Consider the following 26,827-nt stretch of genomic DNA (forward strand, 5'->3'; position numbering starts at 1 on the left):
CTGCCAATTAAACAAACACATTCATTTCACTGATTATACTGCACAGTCCAATTTTGGAGGATGTTAAATGATAAAAACGTGTGTGTCTTAAAACTGATGAAATTAGGTATATAAAATTGAGCAAAACAAAAAAGAGATAAAATTATATGAAAAAAACTGTCAGCTGCAAAGTCATCATTAAAAGGTAGAGTCCAATTTTTCTGCTGTATTGGAGTGCCAATAAACACATCACCATCAAAGAAAAACTGCTTTTCCAGAAGTTCACAGGATTCTCTTTAAATGATAACTAAGGGAACACAGACCTGGCTCTCCTTCAGTTTAAAACCTAACAGAACAAGCTTCCCAAGCAAATCCACAGTTCAACAAATGTGTTCAGTAAGGCTCTTAGCATGTAAAGTAGCACAGCTTTTTAGGTTCATAAAAACGTACATATACACTAGAAGGAAGAGTCACTAGAAAAAAAGATTTTTTTTTTTGAGGTATAAATCTTTTCCTGGTTTTATAATAAACTGGCTTCACTGGGTAGAGTTCCAGAGTTTCTCTGTACACACCTTTTGGCCTATTTTAGGAAATCCCTGTGGTTCAGAATGTACTGGTCTTCATTTGCCTCTATTCTCTTAACTTTTTAGACTCAAAGTAGAAAAGAGGTGACTGGAACCCTCTCGGGGCCATGAGAGATAGCTCACCCACATCCCCATCTCTGGGAGCTGACTTGGTCTCTGGGGTTTGCTCATGTACGCTGAAACAGGCTGGGGGTGAGGTCAAGGCCAACTGCCTTCTCTAGGCCAATCTCACTCTAGATTTGTAGGAATAAGAATCACTATGTTTTCTTGTAGCTGCTAAGAATATTAAAACAATTTTCCATGTCTGCTACATTACAGTTCTTAACTAGAAATCTGAATTCTCTAATGTTTATTAGAATCCACTTCAGCGTGTGTGCCAAGTTGCCTCAGTCATGTCCAACTCTTTGCGACTCTATACACCGTATCCACCAGGCTCCTCTGTCCATGGGATTCTCCAGGCAAAAATACTGGAGTGAGTTGCCATGTCCTCCTCTAGGGGATTTTCCCAACCCAGGGATTGAACCTGCGCTTCTTATGTCTTTACTACTAGCGCCACCTGGGAAGCCCATCACAGTACATTCTTAGTTCTTCTATTTAGAATTATAACACAAATTTAATACCTTATAATTAATTATATAAAGCATTGCTTTATACACAATTTCTCCCAAAGTCTTTTCAAGCAAAATCATAATTTCAAGGCAAAACACTTTTGTGAAAGGATATAAAAAGGCTGTCCATTACATACCCTTCTACCAGCAAGAGTGTTTCTAAGTCTTAGGAGTTAATTTAGTCACTGACAATTTGGTTTCTAAATGTTCAAGCTAACATTCTAAAAAATGTTCCCGCACATCCCTTCCTTCCCTGGTTGAGACTGGTCAGATGACAGAATCAAGAGGTGATGTGTTTTTAAATTAACAGAGCAATTAACAAAGAAACTTTGATCTTCAGAACTTATTCATGTGGTCAAATCTACGTGTCTTCAATTATGGATAAGCAGTGATTTTAGTGATAAGCACTGCATATTCTGTGCCTTTCCCTTCTCTGATTAAAGCTGAGTAGACAACATTAAAGAATGAAAACAATCCTCCTATGGCAGGAACCTTTGCAAATTAGGTAACGGCTACATATTCATTAATCTGGTTAATATTTGCTAATATTCTCCAAGAGAAAGTGGTTCTCTCACCACTTACACAAACTACTGATACATCTTCAACAGCATTAAACATGAATGTATTGAGAGATCACCTAAGAACTTAGTTTCTAAGCCATCACAAGGGCCTATGTTCCCTCTGCAAACGCCATCTCTGTCATCAACAATAAGTTTGAATGTTCAATTATGTACCTTCAAAAATACCATGAATCCCTTCCACAGGTTCTTTTTTTTTTTTTTTTTTCAGTTTTAGTGTAAAGCATATTATAAATGATTAGATTCAGAGACAGCTTTACCAATATTATTCTGTAGAAGAATAGTTAAAATCTCTTCCTTTCCACACAGGGGGTTAAAGGTTCCACCAATTGTGTTCACTACTCTTTCCAAAAATTATTAATACCACTCTTACTACTCTCTCAGTCTATCCAGTTTTCAAATATATTTGATACGCATTTAATGTTAAGACAGTAATTATGGAAACATCATCCATATTTCTTTGGGTGATGAGAAGTGTCTTCCGGTGTATGTAAGGAAATAACTGGTTTCGAGTGATGTCACATGAGAGGACATGTCTGCACTCACCCACAGTTTCCTGGTGCCTCCCTGCTGCCCTGTGGGAAGTTCAAGGTGAAGGTCTCCTCCGCTAGAGTACATTTCTACAACCTAAGACAGAAGAGTACATGACAGTTAAGTTAGAATCATATTCTCGAGGCAAGTGATTTGCTGTTATGTAGAAATGTTTGATGCCTTAATTGCGTCTATCAGAAAAAATTTAAAAGATGTTTATAGGTACAAAGGATGAGTATTGGTAGGATAAGTATGGTGTCACATCACCAGAGGCAGTGCACATATGTATAAGCAATGGTGCAATATTTAATTAAACAGGTAACTTTGAACTATCAAACTCAGAAATAGTATAGCTGTTTCAGACTGGATTTTAGAAAATCCATCTGGAGGACATATATTTTTGTATTTTCCTAAGGAAACAGTTCCAGGAAAGGATCAAATTTTAGAAACACACGTTTTGTATTTCTTATAGTAATACAAGTGCTTCTTTATTCACACATCTACAAGAAGATCCAGTAGCAGATCTAATAACTACTGTAAGTGTGATGCGTGCTCAGTCGTTTAGTCGTGTCTGACTCTTTGTGACCACATGGACTACAGCCTACCTGCCAGGCTCCTCTGCCCATGGTATTTTCCAGGCAAGAACACTGGAGGGGGTTGTCATTTCCTACTCCAGGCTATACTCCCGACCCAGGGATTGAACCCATGTCTCCTGCATTGGCAGGCAGATTGTTTACCACCAAGCCACCTGGGAAATCCTAATTGTGACATAGTGAAGAGCATATTGTATTGATAGGCAACAGTATCAATGCAGGATGAAAATATCTGATGCCTTCTGGGAACAAAATCACAGGTACTATTAATATCTCTGTGGCTTGTACCTACACCCATTTCTCTTTAAGCTAATAATCTCTTTAAATTTTTTTTCTTTTTACAGTGTTGCATTGGTTACTGCCATACAACAATGTAAATCAGCCATAACTATACATATTTTTAAAAAACAGCTGCACTGAGGTATGACTAATGTACAATAAAACTCTACATTTTGAAAGTGTATGATGAGATAGATTCTGACATGTACGTGAAGATGGAATGAAGCTATCATCACAATTATTATATTAAATAAACCCTTTGCCTCCCAAAGCTTCCTCACACCCTCTGCAATCCACCTGCCACTCTCTGTCCTTTCCCATCCCCAGGCACCACTGAGCTGCTCCTGGCCACTCAAAATTAGTCTGTGTTTTATAGCATTTTATATAAATGGGAGCATACAGTGTATACTCTTATGTCTGGTTGCTTTTATTCAGTGTAATTAACTTGAGATCCACTATATTGTTTTTTTACTAACAGTTCATTTCTTTTTTTGATTTTATGGATATGCCACAATTGTAGATCCAGTCACTTGCTGCTGAACATCTGGGTTGTTTCCAGTTTTTTGGTCTTACAGATAAAGCTGTTATGAACACCACATTTTTGTGTGGACATCTGCTTTTCTTTCTCTTGGGTAAACAGCAAGGAACAGAAGGGTCATATGCCTCTTTGTCCATATAAAGAAAGAGAGACTTTTCTTTAAAGGAAGGCTATCCTACCTCTTAAAAATAAATATATTTAATTAAACACAAATCTGGGGTGAAGAATGAGAATGGGTGGAAAACCTTTATTTGTCTTTATCACAAACCAAGAGTACATAAAAAAGGACAAAGCAGGACAAACAGCAGTACTTTAGTGTAAACTACAGGCTTTTGTTTTTGGTGTGTGTTGTTGTTACAGTAATGAATTTACCCAAGACTAAGGAGCTATGATCTTGTCTGCATGTTATTACTTGCCTTCCAATGTATTACTGTTCCCCTTCAGTACTGACTGTGCTAACAGGAACAGCACCTTAACTGATGGGGTGACCAGAAAACACCGTGTGTTATTTCATTTAGAAATCTTGCAAGGTATTAAGGAAACAAGCCTAACAATGTTTGAAAACAAGTTTAAAAGGTTGAGTCCTGACAAGAGGGAAGGGAATATGGAAATGGGGACAGATAAAGGCTAAATATTAAAATCAAAGGGAAGATATCAAAGGGAAGATAACATTAAAACTAGAACAACAGGCTCCTGATGTGCAGTCCACTGCTAGTTATTTCTAATTTAATAAAGTTTAGGGGAAAAAGGATGCCAGTGATACATACAAATGATAATTTATGTAAAAAAAAAAAATCCCACGAGGAACGCTAACTTCAGCGTGCCCCCGTATCTGTACACAAGTACACAGAGAAAGGCATGTGGGATCTTAGTTCCCAGGCCAGGGATCGAACCAGTGCCCCTGCATTGGAAGCTGAGTCTCAACCACTGAACTGCCAGGGAGATCCCAACCTACTGGTTCTGAGAGAGCAACCCCGGCTTTCCATTTGCTCTCCAGTGTGTTGATGAAAAGTGCAAAATAAATGGGGGGGGGGGGGGGGGGGGAAATGCACTGTGATAAATCCTGAACTGAAATGATACATGACTGGAAAACGACTAGACAAGTCAAAGAAAAAAACTCAATATTGAATTCATAGATAGTTGTTCTCGATGGGAGTCTGATGACTCAAAAGGCTGAGGAGCAAGGACACAAACTGTAAGGCTACTTAAATATTACAACTAGGCTGGCCAGCATCTGCGGAGTCTGTAACCTCCATCTTTCCCAGCAGAAAGCGAGACCCTCAGTCTGCCGTGGGGCAGCCCGGGAGGGGGCGCATCCCGGGGGCTCTGTAACACTGCTGTGTGTGGCAGCTCACACAGCAGGGCCTGAGAGGAGAGGACGATTCTTACTTCTTGGACTCAAAAACAGTTAAGAAAAGAAGGCAGCAAGAATTTACGAGGTTTCTGTATAGTTTTGTGATAAAAGTTGGCTGAAACAGGGAAAGCACACCATTCCCCAAAGCAGCAAAAGGATGTAAACGAAGATTGAAGACGGAGAGGAGCGCTCTCTCCCTTGTAAAAGCAGGAGACAAGGCACTTTCCTCTTTCATGATGAAGATATTCAGCTATATATAACCAGAATTTGGGGGGACTGTTTTTATCAACGGCTATCCTCACCCAGTGGCAGCTGAGTTTGCAGGGAACGCTTTCTTGCTACCTCAGCATACAATTCCCAGGCATTTCACAAACCCAGATCTGAATATCTCATTGTATTCTTCCTTGTTTTCCTCTTCACCGTTTATGAGCCTTTCTACCATGGAGTGCTGGGTTGACAAAACCCACTTTCGTCGTCAAAGCTCAGCGGCTCACACGACACACAGTGTGTATCCTCCACCTGCCATTTTCAAGCTACTGCTCAGTTCCTCAACGTTGGTCCTGAAGAACTCCATGGGCCTGAGAGTGAACATTATTCTGCAAAGTATCCACAGGTCCTTCCACACAGACAACACAGCCAGAAGCGACAACGGCAACAAACGTCCACGGCTGGAAGTCACCGGGGACCTGGGTGGGGATCTGAGGAAATACCTGTAGGAGAGACACCAGCCACTCCTACCGTGTTACAGACAAAGGATGAGCGAGGGGGGATCTCAAAGGTGGAAATAATGATTGCTAAAAGACTGGGGAAGATAAGGAATCGGATTTTTCAAAATAAAAAAATGAGTTGGCTTTTAATCAATGGTTCTATATTATCCTTTCCTTGGATTTTAATTTCCAGGCTGTCATCACCAAAAATTTAGTATTACTAGAAATAAATACAAATAGTGCATTTAAAATTTTAAACTGGGCCAGAAGGAGCTCAAGCAAGAAAAGTAGGGGCCTCATATAGATGAAAACTCTCCTTAAATTAAATGTAGAGCCACTTAATACTAACACCAGAGAAACCAGTCATTGTAAAAATGGTTCCAAAAACTCAATCACCAGACTGATATAACCTCAGGCTCAGACGACAAGCAGCATTAAAGGAATATCTCGCTTCAGTACTACACACTGGCACATATTTAAAAAGCCCGTTTGGGGTAGTCTAAAGGCAGTAAAAAACTGAGATTTCATGCCAAGCATTAATTTCCACTGAAGTGAAACATGTTAAAAAATCACTGCCATAAACTCACCTGTAAAGGCTCACTGTGAGGATTGTGTATGTTTATTATAGGTGAGAAACTGCTATTCACAGGGACTCTGGCCCCAAGGAATGGCCTCAATCGGTATGGATTTGGAACTCCAACACCAAATACCTGTTTCCAAGTAGAAGAAAAAAAAAGCAATCTGAGTAGTTTTTATAGTTTTAGATAACATTTTTATAGTTACAACTGATTGATTTAGGGAAAACTGGTGAGTTTACTTATGGCAAAATCAATTCTTTTAAAAAGGAACACACATGTAGTTTCTGTACTTGTTTGACTATCAGTTGATTTGAGATACACATTTATCTCAAGAATATATATATTCATATTTATATACATATCTCTAAATAACATACATATACATTTGGAATGATTTCATAATGTATTAGAAATTAAAATGCTAGCAGTCCTTCATGAAGTCATGGGAGAGACAAAAGAAGAAAAACAGAGTCATAAGATTTCCCTGTTTCAATCACCTGAAGATGGCTCTAGGGTCCAGACAATCTCTTAACGGCCAAGCCCAGTCCCAGGTCATTCCTACATGGGAATGTGGGTTGACCAAACAGGGCAAGCCAGTCACTCAAATGACAAACATTTATTAAGTGCCTATGATGTGCCAGGCACAAGCATATACAGTTGTGAATAATTCAACAGTGAACAAGATGCATAATATGCCTGTCCTTGTGAAACTTAAATTCTAGTATGAGGGGCAGGTAACAATAAAAAAGTTTTTTAAAAAAATGGATAATGTGATATAAAGCAGCTAGCTGGAGTGAGGATGGGAAAATTCTTTAAGAGAGGGTGGCCAGGGAAGGTGACGTGAGCTGATGTCACCTGAAAGACGAGAAGAAGCAACGCTGACTCTTCAGCAAGGGGAAGGATAAAGGCAAAGGGCTGGAGGCAAGAAAAGGCCTGGCTTGTTGGAAGACAAAAAAAAAGATAAGAACCATGGTCAAATGGGATGAGATGGGAGAGCTAATATGGGAGTCAGATCCTTAGAGCCTTGCTGGCTTTGGTCAGACGCGTGCATTTTGCTCTAAGAGCAGTGTCAAAGCATAAAGATTTACATGAGGGGCTGAATGGATTTGGTTTATGTTCAGTGAAGATCGTCCTGGCTACAGCATGAACAATGGACTGTGGCAGGGGCTGTGGAGGAGAGGGAAGATAGCCAGGAGGCTCTGTGTCACCCAGGGAAAGGCAGGGACGGATGGCCTGGGACACAGCAGCGGCGCTGAGGAGGAGAGAGATGTTTAAGAACAAGACGTGGAGAGACTAGGTGTGGGGAGGTGAAGATGGAGGGCAGTGGGGCGCACCTTGAGAACAACCCGACCACAACCTCAGGCTGCCCATGGTCAGTTGGGGGTGCCTCTGGAGGGCACAGGACTTTCCAGTCTCATGGAGTCTTTTCATTTACTCAACAAGTATATGCCAAGTGCTCTGTATAGCACGTCAAAGCCGCTCATCCATACTGGCTTCCAAAGTTTACTGAATGCCTACCAAATGACTATTAAAGACTTACTCACCATAAATAAGCATAAGATATGATGTCTGACTAATGTGAATGTTTACTCTGACAATGATTTCCAAAATACACAGATAATTTACAAAATACATGAAGCATTCTGGGTAGCTGAGAAGAAACGTTCAAAAACAAGCATAAAAACTGTAGAGTAAGATATGAGCTAAGGAAGGATTTGAGTTCCATGGGCAGTACAGCTGAGTGGTTAATAGGATGGTCTTAGTAGCTATAAAGACACGGATTTGAATCCCTGCTCAACAACTTACCGATAGCATAATTGTTTACCCTTTCTAAACTTCACCTTCCTCATCTAAAAAAATGAGGACAGTATCTGCAATGGAGGCAGAAGCACATGTAAAGTGTGTAAAACAGTGCCAAATAAATTATTTCTTTGTAATCTTGCTATATAAAAAATTCTGATTCAAAAAACACTAACTTCCTTTAATAATCCAAGCAATGATTGTACATACAAAGTGTTAGTTGCTCAGTTGTCGCCAACTCTGAGAGACTCCAGGGACTGTAGCCTGACAGGCTCCTCTGCCCATGAGATTTCCCAGGCAAGAATACTAGAGTGGGTTGCCACTCCTTTCTCCAGGGGATCTTCCTGACCCAGGGATTGAACCTGGGTCTCCTGCATTGCAGGCAGCTTCTTTACCAACTGAGCCACCAGGGAAGATGAAAAATTTAAACAATATAATTACCAAAGAAAAACAGGCACACATCTTTTAATCCTGAAACTATTATCACTTCATAAGTGTGCAAAAAGTAAAAATTTAAAAAAATCTAGAGGCACTGTGAAAATATTTTTAACTGTTCTTCTGCCAACCAATCTTACATTAACATTTTAGCTATAGCTTTTAAAGATCATTTGTTCAGTCTGATTTGAATAGGGATATTCACAAATGCAGTTGTAAAGTATAAAAATGCTCTAACTCTAAACTCTTACATTTTCCCTGATCATGAGTTTTTGAAAACAGTTCCCAAGATGTTGTCATATGATAGAATGAAGATGGAAACTGTAGTTTATAAATAATAAAGATTTCATTCTGATTCTTACCTGGTAAGTGAATACCCCATGATTAGATGTATTAATAAATAAAGTATTTTCTACATTTCCCACTACTCTTGCAAGAAAAACTACATCAAATGATGTATTTCCTCCTGGAAGAATTTTCTGAAAAAGAAAAGAAGTTAAATTAGTTTTAAAAAAAGTATCAGGTCATAGTGACTATAAGTAGACAGCTAAAATTCTCTAAAACATCTTAGAATCATTTCCATAAACTAGCTTTTTCCTCCCAAAGGTTTACATTTTAAATTAGCCAAACTATTTTGCAATGGAAAAAAAAAGATGTCTTCATATCGGCTTTCACATATCTTTGTCAATCACAATTCTAAAACCCTGTACAACAGATGGTTCCCTTGGATTCTGTTCATTCAGTAACCAGCAGGCTGGAATGAAGTGCCTAATTACAGGCTCTTTCAACATCAGACGATCAAGGAGGAGATGAGCTGAAGCTGAGCCTTTTATACAGATGTTCTACTCTACTACTAAGCAGCCACTTGTACTAGTCTAATAAGTAAACAAGCCCAGCCTCAACCCTTTGACCTCTGTCACCCATTCACACAAGGCACAAAAAGTGCCAGCAACTTACATTATAAAAGAAAGGAGAGGGGAGGAGACCCCTCCTCTGACCTTGAGCAAACAGAATGTCACTGGGGTTTGCAAATTAAAATTTTATTACAGCAGAACAATAGGGTTGCTTCACAAAGTCCCTGAGACTGTGAACGAAGTTCGGTCTGCAGTGAAGCCTTAGAATGCATTTTAATATGCAAAGTCCTTAACTTCTCTCATTCTGCCTCTGTGGCTAGAACTCTAAATGTTCCCCAAATTATAGCTTAAAATCTATGGCACTGAGACTTCTGTTTTCAGCTTTGGATGTAGAAAGCTGGGAAGAGCATCTTTCCTGTATTATAAAAAACAAAAATCATCTGAAAAATGGTAACCTTTCTTGTGTATCAACCGGCCCCCAATTTAAGGAAAGACAAACACCTTCAAGAAGAGATGGGAACATAAGTAAGGCAGATAATGGGAAGAAGATTAGGTTAGCATTTAAGACAGTAAAATGAATTCAGCTAAAATTTTTATGCATTGCTAAACATTGAGTGTGGGCTACACAACATGGTACATAGAATTTGGAGTTTGTAGATGCTAGATGGAGGTCACACTCGAGCCAAAAATCAGTAATAGGAAGATATATGGTAAACCCCTAAGCAGTTCGAAATGAAACAATACACTTCTAAATAACCCATCGGTTAAAGTAGTAGTCACAAAGGAAATTTTAAAACATTCAAAGTCAACTGGAAAAGAAAACACAGCATAGCAAAATTTGTGAGTTGAGCTAAAGGAAATACTTGGAGGGAAAATTATAGCATTACACGCTTATCTTGAAAAGAAATGTCTCAAATTAATAATCTATGTTTCCACCTTGAAAAACTAGAAAAAGAATAAATTAAACCCAAAATAAGCAAAAGAAGACTAGAACAGACAAGAGCTGAAAATAATGAAATAGAAAATGGAGGTGGGAGGGGGGACTGGGATGGGGAATACATGTAAATCCAGGGCTAATTCATATCAATGTATAACAAAAACTACTGTAATGATGTAAAGTAATTAGCCTCCAACTAATAAAAATTTAAAAAAAAATAAAAATAAAAAAAAATAAAAATAAAAAAAAAAAAAGAAAATGGAAAAACCAGGAAAACCGAAAGCTGATGCTTCAAAAAGGTCTGCAAAACTGATAAAAACCCCAGATAGAATGACCAAGAATAAAAAGTAGTGTAAAGTTTTTAATTCACGATGTCATTTTACCCTAGTGGGAAAAGGAGCCTGGATACAAGAGTATAGGTTCTCTGATAGTTCCCAATAACCAATCAACTCTTTATCACTTAAAGACTTGAAAACTGGACACAAGGGAGGAAGGAGAGGGAGGGAGGAATTGAGAGAAGCAGTGAAACAGATACACGACTGTATGTAAAACAGCCAGCCAGTGGGGATTTCCTGTATGATGCAGGGCGCTCAAACCTGCTGCCCTAAGACAATCCAGAGGGGTGGCATGGGGTGGAAGGTGGGAGGGAAGTTCAAGAGAGAGAGGGGACATATGTATACCCATGGCTGATTCAGGGTGATATATGGCAGAAACCAACACAATATTGTAAACCAATTATCCTTCAACTAAAGCAAAAAAAAGATGCCTCAAGAAACACACAGAACAATTATTTCCTTTTTTCTCATTTTCTAAATAACAGGGAAAATCTACTTCCAAAAGACACTTAAGGATGTTAACAAAACAGTGATGAAACAGAACAATAAACTCAGGTTCAGGAATGTAATCGTCCTGTAAAAATTCATCAGATTTGCTGCAATTTATCTTTTTGTTCCCTTTGCTGCAAACTTTAAAATAAATTTAGTTTGACTAAAGAAAAAAGAAAACAGTAGGAAAAGGTAATGAAGGCAGCCCAACACGTGCTAACTTTGGTTTTAAATTATTTGCAGTGACGTTTTTTCATCTTTGTACCACATCAGTCCCTGACCACCTGCTCCCCTGGCGATCTCACCTAGGTCTGGGCTTCACATCTTTACCGGCAACTCCGACACTTCTTTTTTTTCAGATTTCTTGATTTTATTTCAATTGGAAAAACCCAAACCAGAATGTGAAAGCAAACCAACAAATGAAAGTGTCTGAACAGTCCTCCCTCCTTCAGTGAATGCTTCTCGTTTTCCTTTGAGAGCAGTGGCTGCGGCGGGGGGGAACGGGGTCACTGTTAAGCTACTTTTTTTTTAATAGATTTTTTAATTGAAGTACAGTTTATTTACAATGTTGCCTACACTTCTGTTTTAAGCCTAGTCCTTTCCCTCACACACCAAACTTAAATACCAGTTGCTTCCCTGGCACCTCCACCTGGCCGTCTAGGAGGTAACGCCAAGTCTAAGCCATCCAAAACTGAACTCCCGGCCACGCTCTCGAAACCTGCTCTCCTCTCGGCCCTTCCCGTCGCAGCTGATGGCAGCTGTCCTCCCCGCTGCTCAAGACAAAATCTCTGGAGTCACTCCTGAGGCTTCTCTTCCTCTCAATCCCACCTCAGAAAACTCTGCTGCTGCCTTCAAAATACATCCCAAATCTGACAGCTTTCTTCATTTTTTCTCTCTGCTTAGAGCAATCTTGATATTCTGATATTAGTTTATTATAATAATAGTCTAAAACTAAAAATAACCCCGATATTCTGCAACAGCCAAGATAACTAGCGTCCTTTATTCTCCCCTTGCCCTTCTTGAGTCTATTTCTGATAAACAGTGATCCTTATAAAACATAAAGCCATCATTCACTCCTCTGCTCAAAACCCGTGAGAGCTTCCCCTCGGGACCCGCTTACAAGGCCCGTCACAGCCCGTCCCCGACCACAGCCCCTTTGCCTTTCTCACCCCTGCGCACTCTGGGCTAGCCACACTGTCCTCGCTGCACACCAGTCATGCTTTCACATCAGAGACTTCGCTGGCCGAGCCCTCTGTATGAAATGCCATCCAGATATTCCACTGCCCTGCATACATCTCCTTCAGTCTTCAACTGTCACCTTCTGAATGAAGCCTTCCCTGACTCTCCTATTTAAATCTGGTGGTGTAAGACATTCCTCCGTCTTGTTCCCTTTAAAATAACACATTAGATATCCATCCACAGCAGAAGTGCCTCTGTGGGACTTGTGGCATCTGGTGCCATATACCTGGAGACCTGGGAGTCATCTTGCCCACCTGTGTATCTGGAAACAGGCGGACAGACTTCTGCACAGGCTGCGGAACCAATGAACCTACCCCATCCCGTCTAGTTGCAGCTAGGAAAGAACCTGCAGAATGCGGACCTGGGAAGATACCACTGGACAAGAGATAGCTTGCAGAGTCTACCTTTCCCAAGGAGGTATTCCAGCATGCCACTGGAATTCAAAAACAAAAAAAAAAAAGAAAAGAAAAGAAAAGAATCTGGCTGCAGGAGAGATAGTAAGAGGAATTTTCCTGGGTCAACTCCCCAACCCATGCCAAGGCATGAAGACAGCGACCTCTCCTGGGCTGGGGGGAAGAGGAGAGCAGCCTGGTGGATTAATTCCTAGAAACACACAACCTACCAAGACTGAATCAGGAAGAAACAGAAAATCTCAATAGACCAATAATAAGTAAGGAAATCAAATAAGTAATCAAAAACCTCCCAAACAGAAAACTCCAGGACCAGATGGCTTCTCTGGTGAATTCTATCAAATACTTAAAGAAGAATTGATGCCAGTCTTTCAAAAATTAAGAGAAGGGAACATTTTCAAACTCATTTTATGAGGCCAGCATTACCTTGATACCAAAGCCAGACAAGGACACTACAAGAAAACTATAAACAACATCCCTGATGAATATAGATGTAGAAATTCTCAAAAATTATTAGCAAAGTAAATCCAGCCACACAACAAAAAAGCACTTGATAAAATATATCTCTTGATGATAAAAACCTTCAACTGAGTACAGAAGAAGCATACCCTGATATAATAAAGACAATATACAAACACCCAGGGCTAACATCATACTCAGTGATGAAAATTTGAAAGTTCTTTAAGATCAGAAACAAGACAAGGGTGCCCACTCTTAGTCTTATTCATCCAGTACTGGAAGGCCTAAGTTAAAGCAATTAAGTCAAGACAGTGAATAAAAGGCCTCAGACGTGTAAAATAAGAGAAAAAGTTGTTATTTGCAGATGATACGCTATTACATACAGAACATCCTGAAGGCTCAACCAAAAAACTACAACTAACCAACAAATTAGAGATACCAAGGGAACACTTCATGCAAAGATGGGTTTGATAAAGGACAGAAATGGTATGTACCTAACAGAAGCAGAAGATATTAAGAAGAGGTGGCAAGAATACACAGAAGAACTGTACAAAAAAGATCTTCATGACCCAGGTAATCACGATGGTGTGATCACTCACCTAGAGCTAGACATCCTGGAATGTGAAGTTGAGTGGGCCTTAGAAAGCATCATCATGAACAAAGCTAGTGGAGGTGATGGAATTCCAGTTGAGCTATTTCAAATCCTGAAAGATAATGCTGTGAAAGTGCTGAACTCAATATGCCAGCAAATTTGGAAAACTCAGCAGTGGCCACAGGACTGGAAAAGGTCAGTTTTCACTCCAATCCCAAAGAAAGGCAATGCCAAAGAATGTTCAAACTACCGCACAATTGCACTCGTCTCACGTGCTAGTAAAGTAATGCTCAAAATTCTCCAAGCCAGGTTTCAGCAATGCATCAACCATGAACTTCCAGACATTCAAGCTGGTTTTAGAAAAGGCAGAGGAACCAGAGATCAAACTGCCAACATCCAATGGATCATCGAAAAAGCAAGAGAGTTCCAGAAAAACACCTATTTCTGCTTTATTGACTATGCCAAAGCCTTCGACTGTGTGGATCACAATAAACTGTGGAAAATTCTGAAAAAGCTGGGAATACCAGACCACCTGACCTGCCTCTTGAGAAACCTGTATGCAGGTCAGGAAGCAACAGTTAGAATGGGACATGGAACAACAGACTGGTTCCAAATAGGAAAAGGAGTACGTCAAGGCTGTATATTGTCACCTGCTTATTTAACTTATATGCAGAGTACATCATGAGAAATGCTGGGCTGGAAGAAGCACAGGCTGGAATCAAGATTGCCAGGAGAAATATCAATAACCTTAGATATGCAGATGACACCACCCTTATGGCAGAAAGTGAAGAGGAACTAAAAAGCCTCTTGATGAAAATGAAAGAGGAGAGTGAAAAAGTTGGCTTAAAGCTCAACATTTAGAAAACTAAGATCATGGCATCTGGTCCCATCACTTCATGGGAAATAGATGGGGAAACAGTGGAAACAGTGTCAGACTTTATGTTTTTGGGCTCCAAAATCACTGCAGATGGTGATTGCAGCCATGAAATTAAAAGACACTTACTCCTTGGAAGGAAAGTTATGACCAAGCTAGATAGCATATTAAAAAGCAGACACATTACTTTGTCAACAAAGGTCCATCTAGTCAAGGCTATGGTTTTTCCAGTGGTCATGTATGGATGGGACAGTTGGGACTATAAAGAAAGCTGAGCGCCGAAAAGTTGATGCTTTTGAACTGTGGTGTTGGAGAAGACTCGAGAGTCCCTTGGACTGCAAGGAGATCCAACCAGTCCATTCTAAAGGACATCAGTCCTGGGTGTTCATTGGAAGGACTGATGCTGAAGCTGAAACTCTAGTACTTTGGCCACCTCATGCGAAGAGTTGACCCTTTGGAAAAGACCCTGATGCTGGGAGTGATTGGGGGCAGGAGGAGAAGGGGAGGACAGAGGATGAGATGGCTGGATGGCATCACCGACTCAATGGACATGAGTTTGGGTAAACTCTGGGAGCTGGTGATGGACAGGGAGGCCTGGCGTGCAGCGGTCCATGGGGTCGCAAAGAGTCGGACACGACTGAGTGACTGAACTGAACACTCAAGAGCCTGTGCTCTGCAACAAGAGAAGCCATCTCAGTGAGAGGCCTGTGTACCACAACTGGAGAGTAGCCCCTACTTGCTGCAACTAGAGAAAGCCCATGTGCAGGAACAAAGACCCAGCACAGCCGAAAATAAATAAACAAAAATATGTGCAAACCATATAATGGATAAGAGGTTAATATCCACAATATATAAAGAACTTACACAACTCAATAACCAAAAACCAATCTGATTTAAAAATGCACAGAGGAACTAAACTGCCATTTTTCCAAAGAAGACATCTAAATGGCCGACAGACACATGTAATGATGTTCAATATCACTGATTACCAGGGAAATGCAAATCAAAACCACAATGAGATATCAGATCACAGCTGTCATTAACAGAAAAATCTTGGTGAGGATGTGAATACAAGGCAGTCCTTTCATGCTGTTGGTAAGACTGTAAATTTTTTCAGCCACCATGGAAAACAGTTTAGAGATCCTCAAAAAATTAAAAATAGAATTGCCATATAATCCAATAATCCCACTTGGGTATAAAGCCAAAGGAAATGAAAATAGGATACTGAAGATACATGCACTTTCACGTTTACTGCAGCATTATTCACAATAGTTAAGATATGGGAACAACTTAAGTGTCTGGCAACACACGAATGGATAAAGAAGTTGTGGTGTATATTCATATCCAATGGAATATTATTTGGCCATAACAAAAAAAAATCCTGCCATTTGTGATATGGAGGGCCATGAGGACATTATGCTAAGTGAGATAGATGGTGAAAAACAATCACTTCTATGTGGAATCTAAAAACACAGAACTTATAAAAGCAGAGAGCAGAATGGGGTTACCAGACTCTGGGTGGTGGGGAAATTGGAGAGATGTTGTTTAAGGGGATGAATGTTGTTTGAGGGAAGATTTTCTACATTTTATAAAAAATGGCATCATATTCTATTCTACAATGTGTTTTTTACATATTAACATACTATTCCATATAAACAGATACAAATCTGATTCTTTTTATCATCTGTATAATAATATTTGCATATCACTGGCTCTACCATATTTTGTTCAATTCCCAATAACATGCATGGATATCAGAATTTAACCTGAAATAGAATTAATAATGTCCAGGTCTTTATATATAATTAAAAATTATCATTAATAGCAATTAATGACCTTCAACCCATGAAAAGAGATTATTATGCATACTAAAATAAATGAGTAAAAACTTCATTTTAGCCATGGGTTGAAGCAAAGTTATCCTAGTTAATCTTCAATTAACCCAAAAAGGTAATCAAACAAAAGGTTCTATATGACCAAGGAAAAATAATTTTTGTTTGCTTACTAATAAGGGATCCATTTCTACAATTCTTATCTTAATCAAAATTTGACTATTACAGAGTATTAAAAATATCTGTATTCTTTGTAACAGGCCATATATTATGTATTTTATGGCCAATATGCAGTCTAGCCATGAAGATGAATAGGTCTAAACTGCAGTTTTAATATTATGTAATTTTAATTATAACTAGACAATCATAGTTAATCAACATAATTATAACCACGAATAACTATTAGGAGTTACATATAGAAAAATATATTGTCACACAACCACATTCCTTTTATTACCCTTGTTCTTGACTTCCAGGTAAGATGCATTATTTATATGTGGTTAAAAAAAAAAAGGTTATGTAACACTTGGCCTTTTAAATAATGACTACTCTTTTTTGTGTTTCCTACTGGTTAGTTAATGCATGTATGATACTGGTTAACAATCAAAAACTTAAGTGAGTTACAGAAAATGTTTTATTCTCAAAGAAATATGATCTGACCAGGAATTCTAAAGATGACAAGACAACTAGACTTAGGATAAATATAGAGAAAAAAAAAAAAATATAGAGAAAGGGCCTGCTCTCCTGGACATGAGAAACTCTTTATTTTTCCCCAAAGGCTCCGATGATAGGCATAAAATTAAGTGGAAGAGAAATAAGGTTCCCTCTTCTCAAGAGTTAGTTCCACCTTTCCACTTCTTGAGCTTCTGAAATCAGTATCTTACTGTAGGGAATAAAGATGAAAATCAAGAAGAATAAGAAAATAACAACTTAAGACAGCACAGATTTTGGCTATCTCCTTTCAAGCTAAATCTAGAGTACCTAAACGTAAATTCTGATAGGTGTAAATTATTTTATTGTTTAATTCCATATCCTGACAGTAGAAAACACAAACTGGCTTTTAACTTGTTCTTTGACTACATATACATTGAGTTTATCTTTTGAAGAATTTTCAGGGAGACTACTCTGTTTGCGTAAGATTCATGTGTTCAAACAAGTCCCGGAAACGTCCAGAAACATCAAATTGGTGACCTTTAAACTTGTTTTCTTTGGTCTACACTGTCTTTCAAAACTTACTTCATTTATCATTTGTAAATATCGGGAGATTTTCATATGCAAGTCCCCATTTTTGACTCTTCCTGGAAAATCATGACTGTGCATGAGCTTACATGCCCATGTGGCCACCACTGGCTAGAGTGGAGTGAGGGCTGGTCCCTCTGGATGGGCCACGTGCCCTGCAAGTCCCCTCTCAGTCCACTTGGTCTGCGCTGTCCACACAGCCCCTAAGACTCTATCTGTAACGTTGCTATCTATTTGCTCTGCTGTGTACTGTGACAGGAACATTAAAAATGTAAAAACCCTGGCCTTTAATAAGGATGAAGCCTGATGCTTAGACACAACAAAACATTGTTTGAATTAGCAAATTAAATTAACAAGATAAAAATAAAATTTGCAGTGTAGTTGTAAACTACTTTTAAACTGTTTTCATGTCACTTCACTATTTTACCTTTTAACCCAACATGTCTCTACACTTTGGCAATGCCTGAAAGCTGGATGATTCCATCTGTACCTAAGTGTGTCTCCATACACAGACTAACGTATAGGAGCCACACCGTAGCTCCATATGACACAAATCCCTGGGGAAGCCAACAGTATACCTAGACCTTCACCTTGGTTCCTGTCATTAACTGCACAACGACAGGCAAAGCCAACTGGGGTTCAGCTCTTCATTGGCAGAACAAGGGTACGAGGCTAGCTGCATATACACACACGTCTCTCCTAGCACTGGGATTCAACTGTTGAGACCATCAGTCCATTTACAAAAGTAAACAAAGAACAACTCAGCACAATAAGCAAATTAAAACTTTATCATCAAAATATGCTGACTTATCCATTCCTTGTTTACAAGACAGTTTTCAATTTTAAAAATGTCAAGATTATATGCCTTGTTTTTATACTAGAAGTTGCTACTTAATGACAACATGTGATGAAACAGGATTTTAGAAAGAAGAAATGCAAAAATTGAAATAACTGATGAAAATTTATACACTACAAATTAATTACTTAGTTATATCTTTTCAAAGAAGTCAGGGAAAACCCTGGGAAGATGAAATTAGACTTCGTTAATTTACTTTCCTCTGATATTTGCTATTTAGGTAATTATTTTGGAAGTCGACATATTAAAGCTTAATGCATTCTCTCAAATTTATTAAGATCAATTTTTTGTCAAAGTTTTTTTTATAGAAACAAGTTTGCATAGTATTTATAAAAATGATTCTAAGTAAAATTTTAGAGGATATATGTGTAGATAGAATCCTAAACAGGCCCCCAAATTTCCTGCCCTCACTTTGTGACTGTGAATGAGGAGATATCACACCTGTGATTTGCATTATTTGATAAAAAGAATTCTGCAGACACAATGAGATTATTAGTCAGCTCACTCTAAGTTAATAAAATAAGGAGACTACCAGGTGATCTTGACCCAATGACATGATGAAAGCAGAGTTTTCTCCACTGGTGGTGGAAGAGGAAGCCACAGATTTCTGAAGCATGAGCAAGATGTGACACAGAAGTGCGGTGTGAAGATGGTGACGAGGAGACTGGGTGCCTCAGGGAACTGGGAAAGGTCTCTGGCCAACAGCCAGTAATGAACCTCAGTCCTACAAGCACAAGGAACCCACTTCTGCTGACAACGTAAATGAATCCGGAAGTGGATTTCCCCTGAGTCTCAAGTCAAGGACTCAGCCCAGCTGACATCTTAGTTAAAACCTTACTAAACCTGGAGCAAAGAACCCACCGAAAGGTGACTTACAGAACCACAAGCTAACAAGTGGGTGTTTCTGGTGTTTTATTACTCAGAAAAAGAGAACCAACACAGTGCTGAGGATTTACCTATTATTAGGAAGGAAAAGAAAACCAACTGAAGACATGAATGCTACATTTTTCAGAGTGCTTAAGTTTCAAAGTTGATTTGTTAGGCTGTTTCATGTTAAGAAAAACAATGTGTGCTGAAGAGCAGAAGTGGTAGTTTTCAGCAAATGGGGCAAACTGAAGTCCAGTATAAATATGAAACATTCAAATCAGATTTTAGTTACAATAAAATAAAATTACATAAAAAAGATTTTGACGTTTCACTTTCAATCTCAAGAAACATCAAATGTAGTGGAGAAACTTACCCTATTTTGAAAAAATGATGCATGAAAATGTGATGTTGTAGCAGATATTGATACTAAAGTAATAGTTTCTTCAGAACTAGGATTATGTAAGTAAACTTTTTCCATTTTTGGCATTCCAACTGGTCTGTAAAAACAAAAAGAAAATGGTCACAAATATTCAAAGACAATTTACAGTGCTAGAGTAAATTTCTGGTTGTTAAAAAATTAATCATCAAAATTATTTAGACAAATATATACCCAAAGATACAGATTTACTTATTACACTGATTTATATCTAAAGTTACATAAAACGCATTCATTAGCTATGCAGCAAATAAAATTTCTGAGTGCCAAGTGTATGTCCCACACTGAGCCAGGTACTCGGAGGTAAAGTGGCAAGTCTCCACCTGGACAAAGCTTACAGTCTAGGAGGAAGCAGGCAAGGAACCCAATGGTCAGACCCCCTTCTTCCTGCAACACTACCTGCTTCTCTAATTCTGAAATCTTCTCCTCTCCCCAAATTCCACTGACAAATGCTCTTCAATTTAGAAGGTGAACTTTCGTGGCAAAGGTATGTGATATATCTGCCTTATGAGTTAGGAGCTATTATCTTCATTTTACAGGCAAGGACACCAAGGCACAGAAAGCATAATAACATGCTGAAAGCCACACTTGGAACCTCATCTGAATCCAAGTCATTTGGCTCTGGTCCCTGCTCTAACAATAGAAAGCACACACTCAAGATCTGATATCCACAGGTTTATTTTAATGTTCTCCTTAGGATCCAACGTGTAGTTCGTCTTAAAAGTGAAACCTCCTCAGTACGCAGGCCTTTTAGTACTTCTGCTGCTAACCGTGTTTGTAGAGGCTGTCTCACTGACAGCTTAAGAGAACTCTGTAATATAATGTAATATAAATGTAAATGTGATATAAATTACTTTTTTCAGAGTGATCTCTACTTATTTGACACCTTTCTTATTTCCCCAGCAAGATTATCAGTACTGTAACAACAAACGTTATGTTACACATGCACTGTGTATTCCTCATATAGCCCAGCACAGAACCAGGCATGTGGTGAAAGTGTGCGTGCCGGAGCCTGCCCACTCTGCCCCACTCTGTGACCTCAGGGTTATGAAGGTCCCTGTCACCTGGCATCAGCCTAAACAAGTGACTCCCTGTGTTTCCACCGCTTGGGTCAGGCTGGCTCCATGTTCATGGTCCCACCCTTAACAACATCTCTGCTCTGCGTTTTCCTGCCTACCCTCATGTTCTAATTCAGTTACAACGTTTACAAGATCCTCTTACACAGTCATTTTGGCCTATGTTTTCTGAAATTTTATTTCATCTGTATAAACCTCAAATTACAAGTAGCTGACAGAAATACAATTGCTTTATATGTGCGATAGTGCATTCCTGAAGCTGGAAAAGTTAAACCAAGAATTAAAAATAAGCATAATGGAGTATACATAGAGAGATATGGCAAGATACTAGCAAAATGAGATAATCATATAGAAAACCAGAGAAAATATTAGCAATAAACATAGGTAACAGATTGGCTAGGGAGACAAAAATCTGTTCATGGCTGAGAAGATGAGATTGACAATTTAGCTCAGAATTCAGCATGAAAGAATACATATTTAGAATATTTTAAAAGACAGAGCTATAAAAATCAAAAGAAAAACAGATATGTAGGGCATAACTAGAAGTGGCAATATTTGGAAAATAAGAGTGTAGGAATATCTGAAGTATGGACAAAAAATGGGCAAAACCCAAAATTTAAAAAAAGAAATAATTCTCGATTATGAAATGTCAACAAGGAGAGATGAGAAAACCCTGTACTTATGCACACAGTAAAATTTAAGAAGCTGTAAGAATTCTTCATACATGATGTATATACGTTTCTTAGGAGATATTTGCAAATATTTTCTTCCATTCTGTGGGCTATCTTTTCATTTTCTTCATGGTATCATTTGCAGCAAAAAAGTTTTAAATTTTTATGTAATCCAATTTGTATATTTTATTTTTTTGTCACTTTCACTTTTACTTCTGGAGCCGTATCTAAGAAACCATTGCACAAAAACAACTGCAAAATGGAGATGTATTCCAATGTTTTCCTCTAAGGTTTTATAGTTTACTTTGTTACCTTTACATTTAGTTCTAGACACACTCTGTATTAACTTTTGTGTAGGGTATGAGGTAGAGATCCAACTTAATTCTTTTGCATGTGGATATCTAGCTATCTTAGCAGCATCACCATCTGTTGCAAAGATTATTCTTTCTTCATTTAATGATCTTGGCACCCTTGACAAAATCAATTTACAATACATGTAAAGTTCTATTTCTGGAATATAAATTCTTCCCCACTTATCCACACTGCAGAGTTACAGGGTCTTGATTACTAAAGCTTTGTAGCAAGTTTCTGATATTGGTAACTGTCAGTTTTCCAATGCTGGTCTCCTTTTAAAACATTGAGACTGGCAATTCTGGATCCTTTTTATTTCCATGGGAATTTTAAGACCAGCTTGTCAATTTCTGCAAAAAAGTAAATCGTGATTTTGATAGGGACTGTGTTGAATCCACAGATCAATTTAGGGAGTATTGCCATTCTCATTTCTGTTTTCTGATTTATGAGTATGAGACAGATTCTATATACTTAGTTCTTTAATTTCTTTTGATAATGATTTGTCATTTTTAGTTTACAGTATTACTTTTGTTAAGTTTGTATGTAAGTATTAAATATTTTATTATTTTTGATGCTATTATAAATGAAATTGTCTTAATTTTAAGACTGTTCATTGTTAGTATATAGAAATAAAATATTTTTGTATCTGATGTTTAGTTGCTAAGTTGTGTCTGACTCTTGAGACCTCATGGACTATAGCTTGCCAGGCTCATCTGTCCATAGGATTTCACAGACAAGAACACTGGATTTCCAGGGGATCTTCCTAACCCAGAGAGTAAACCCACGTCTCCTGCATTGGCAGGAGGATCCTTTACCACTGAGCCACAATGTTCAAACTATCATACAATTGCACTGATTGCACATGACAGCAAGGGTATGCTCAAAATCCTTCAAGCTAGGCTTCAACAGTATGTGAACTGAGAACTTTCAGATGTTTCAGCTTTCAGATGTTTTAGCTGGCTTTTGAAGAGACAGAGAAACCAGAGATCACATTACCAATATTCACTGAATCATGGAGAAAGCAAGGGCATTTCAGAAAAAAACACATAATTCTGCTTCATTGAGTACACTAAAGCCTTTGACTGTGTGGGTCACAACGAACTGCGGAAAATTCTTAGAGATGGGAGTACCGAAACACCTTACTTGTCTCCTGATGAAACCTGTATGCAGTTCAAGAAGCAATAGTTAGAACCAGACACGGAACAATGGTCTGGTTCAAGACTGGCAAAGGAGTATGGCCAGGCTGTATGCTGTCACCCTGCTTATTTAACGTCTATGCAGAGTACATCATACGAAATGCTGGGCTGGATAAATCAGAAGCTGGAATCAAGATTTCTGGGAGAAATATCAACAACCTCAGACATGCAGATGATACAACTCTAATGGCAGAAAGTGAAGCGCAACTAAAGAGCTTCTTGATGAATGTGGAAGAGGAGAGTGGAAAAGCTGGTGTGAAACTCAACACTGAAAAAAAACCAAAGATCATGGCATCCAGTCTTACCACTGGAAGGGGGAAAAATGCAAGCAGTAACAGAGTCTCTTTGCTTGGGCTCCAAAATCACTGCAGATGGTGACTGCAGCCATGAAATCAAAGGATGCCTGCTTCTTGGAAGGAACGCTATGACAAACCTAGACCCTGTGTTAAAAAGTAGAGAGATCACTTTGCCAGCAAATGTTTGTATAGTCAAAGCTATGGTTTTTTCCAGTAGTCATGTAGGCATGTGAGAGTTGGACCATAAAGAAGGCAGAGAGTTAAAACATGGATACTTTAGAACTGTGGTGCTGGAGAAGACTACCGAGAGTCCCTTGGACTGCAAGGAAATCAAACCAGTCAATTCTGAAGGAAATCAACACTGAACATTCACTTGGAAGGACTGTTGCTGAAGCTCCAACATTTTGGCCACCTGATGTGAAGAGCTGACTCACTAGAGAAGACTCTGATGCTGGGAAAGATGGAAGGCAAACAGAGAAGGGAGTGGTAGAGAATGAGACGGTTCAGTAGCATCACTGACTCAAAGGACATGAATTTGAGCAATCTCTGAGAGATAGCTGAGGACAGAGGAGCCTGGCGTTTTACAGTCCATGGGGTTGCAAAGAGTCGGACATGACTTGGCAACAGAACAGTAACAACATATTGAGCTGATATCCTACAACCTCCCTGAATTCATTTATTCTATATTCTTAAAAAGTGGACTGCTTAGGATTTTGTATGTATAAGAAGATAACATCTAAAAATAGTTTACTTCTTTCCAAATGCCATTATCAAAAGTGGGGTATCTAAGTCCCCAACTATTACTACTAAATTGTCTGTTTTCCCCTTTAGTTCTGTCAATTTTGCTTCCTGTATTTTGGATTTCTGTTGTGTGTTTAGTTTTGTCTTGCTCTTTTAATCTGACAATCTTGGTCTTTTAACTGGTGTGTTTAGCCTATTTATATTAAATGCAATTTTTTACGATTAAAGTCTATCACCTTGCTAGTTATTTTCTATTTGTTGTATCTCTTCTTTGTTCATAATTTAAAAAAAAAATAATTTTTATTTATCTTTGGCTGTGCTGGGTCTTCATTGCTGTGCTGGCTTCTCACTGCGGTGGTTTGTTGCAGAGCAGCTCTAGGGCACGTGGGCTCACTAGTTGTGGCTCCCAGGCTCTAGAGTACAGGGTCAATAGTTGCTCTGTAGCATGTGGGATCTTCCCAGACCAGGCATCAAACCCAAGTTTCCTGCATTGGCAGGCAAATTCTTTTTACCACTGAGCCAAGGAAGCCCCCATAATTCTTTACATGCAGAATTTTCTAGTCGTGGCCCAATTAAACTAGAAATCAGATAAACAGATTGTCTACAAATAAACAGAGCAACATGTGTAAGCAACTCACGGATCAAAGATGAAGTCTGAATAAAAATTAAAAACCACTTGCAAATGAATCAAAATGAAGAAATTAACTATTAAAATTTTGTGGTAAACAGTTCAAGTTGTGCTTAATGTAAAATTCATATGTGTAAATATACATATTTAAAAAGAAGAAAGCCTGAAAATTAATGAGCTAAGCAACCATGTCATTAGAAAAAGAACAGCAAATTAAACAAAAGAAAGTTGAAGAAAAGAAATAATAGAAATAAGAGTGGAAATCAATGAAGTAAAACACATAAAATAGAGATGATATATGAAGTCAAAAATTACCATTTTGGGGGTAGACTAATAAATTATTAACTACGTGGCAAAACTAATAAAGAAAAAAGAGAAGGCATAATATCAATATCAGCAGTGATGAAGAAGACATCACTACATCTAAAGTTGTACATTAAGTCACATTTCACTTAATTCTCATATTCTGTATCACCTAAACTAACATCAAATGTAACATGCCACCACTTTATTCATTTCTTGGGCAGGTTCATCTACAGCTGACTCGGACTGTTTTACAGATTTTGCCTTTTCCAGGATGGGAGAACACCACCTTCTTTCCATATTAGGGCTTTGCTGGTGGCTCAGTGGTAAAGAATCTTCCCACACTACCCTAAAAAGTCAGGTTCATATGCATACGGTCCACAAATTACATAAATAAGAACTCTTCACTGTCTTCTGTCAACATTTAACACATTTTCTAAGGGTTTGATGACGATTTGTGCTGCTTTTCATTTTATACACCATTGAGAATTTCTTTATAACGCTCACATGAAGTTTTGTTGCTGTTGATGTTAAATGCCTTCTGGTGTCTCTAAAGCTTAGCTACTCCCCACTCTCAGAGCTCAGCACCGCAGATGCTGCCAGCTCATGCCCACAGTGGGAAGGCTGCAGAGAAGATGCACGCCAATAGCAGTCCCTAGGAGGCTGTGCCCACAGATGGCCCTTGAGAGGTGTCTTCCCACAGAAGTTTCCTGCTTTGCGGGGAAGCAGAAACCTGGTCCAAAACTGCTCCATGGCTTACAGCCCAGCCACGATGAGGCCCTAAATCTTTCTGTAGTTTAAATCTCAGCCACGAGGGAAAGATCCAAAGATCGACCAAGGTTTGTTCCTGAGGCAGGGATGGAGGGCACCCAGAGGCAGGTCTGGAACAACGCATTATGGTGAGGAAGCAGGAGGCCGAGTGTCCTCAGGAGCCCCAGTGCATGGGCTTCCTCCTGCCTCAGGAACCAGACCTCTTAACCAACAGGCTCACTGATTTCAGGCAGGGGTCACAGAACCACAAAATAAAAGTAGGTACAGATGCAGCTGGGGCTTCAAACTTTGGCCTGTTGCGACAAGGAGAAGCTTTACAAAGGCAACGTGGAAGGGAGAACTCCTCTTCCTCAAGCCTTATGCACACATGTAAGTGAGATGAAAACACAGGGGAATAAACATGTCCTCCTTACACCCTGTAAGCTCACCAATTATGCTTTTTTCAACAAGTGTGTGTGTGTGTGTGTTAGTCGCTCAGTCATGTCCAACTCTGTGATTCCATGGACTGTAGCCCACCAGGCTCCTCTATTCATGGGATTTTCCAGGCAAGAATACTGGCGTAAGCAGCCATTCCCTTCTCCAGGGGACCTCTCCAAACCAGGGATTGAACCCGGGTCTCCTGCACTGAAGGCAGATTCTTTACTGCCTGAGCCATCAGGGAAGCCCTTTCAACAAATATGCTCTTAAAATTCAAATATTTTATACACTACCTGGCAACCAGTGTTTCTCCTATGAATTTGTTCTTAATGTTTTCCTCCTGTGATGTCAGTGCAATCAATCTCAGTTTAGATGAAACAGACATGGTGAAAGA

General features: G+C 38.9%; 1 protein-coding gene across 2 annotated transcripts in view; it reads right to left on the reverse strand.

The window, feature by feature from the left end:
* Positions 1-26,827, reverse strand: part of TMEM131 (transmembrane protein 131) — a 171,297-nt gene that overhangs the window by 56,207 nt on the left and 88,263 nt on the right. For both annotated transcript variants that reach the window (XM_070474615.1, XM_070474608.1), the window contains exons 5-8: positions 19,921-20,044; positions 8,927-9,043; positions 6,339-6,461; positions 2,296-2,376 (exon numbers count right to left, since the gene is read on the reverse strand). In XM_070474615.1, coding sequence (XP_070330716.1) covers positions 2,296-2,376; positions 6,339-6,461; positions 8,927-9,043; positions 19,921-20,044 — 445 coding nt within the window. The remainder of the gene's footprint in view (positions 1-2,295; positions 2,377-6,338; positions 6,462-8,926; positions 9,044-19,920; positions 20,045-26,827) is intronic.

The sequence above is a fragment of the Odocoileus virginianus genome, chromosome 2, assembly GCF_023699985.2.
Source record: "Odocoileus virginianus isolate 20LAN1187 ecotype Illinois chromosome 2, Ovbor_1.2, whole genome shotgun sequence".
In the NCBI taxonomy this organism is placed as follows: domain Eukaryota; kingdom Metazoa; phylum Chordata; class Mammalia; order Artiodactyla; family Cervidae; genus Odocoileus; species Odocoileus virginianus.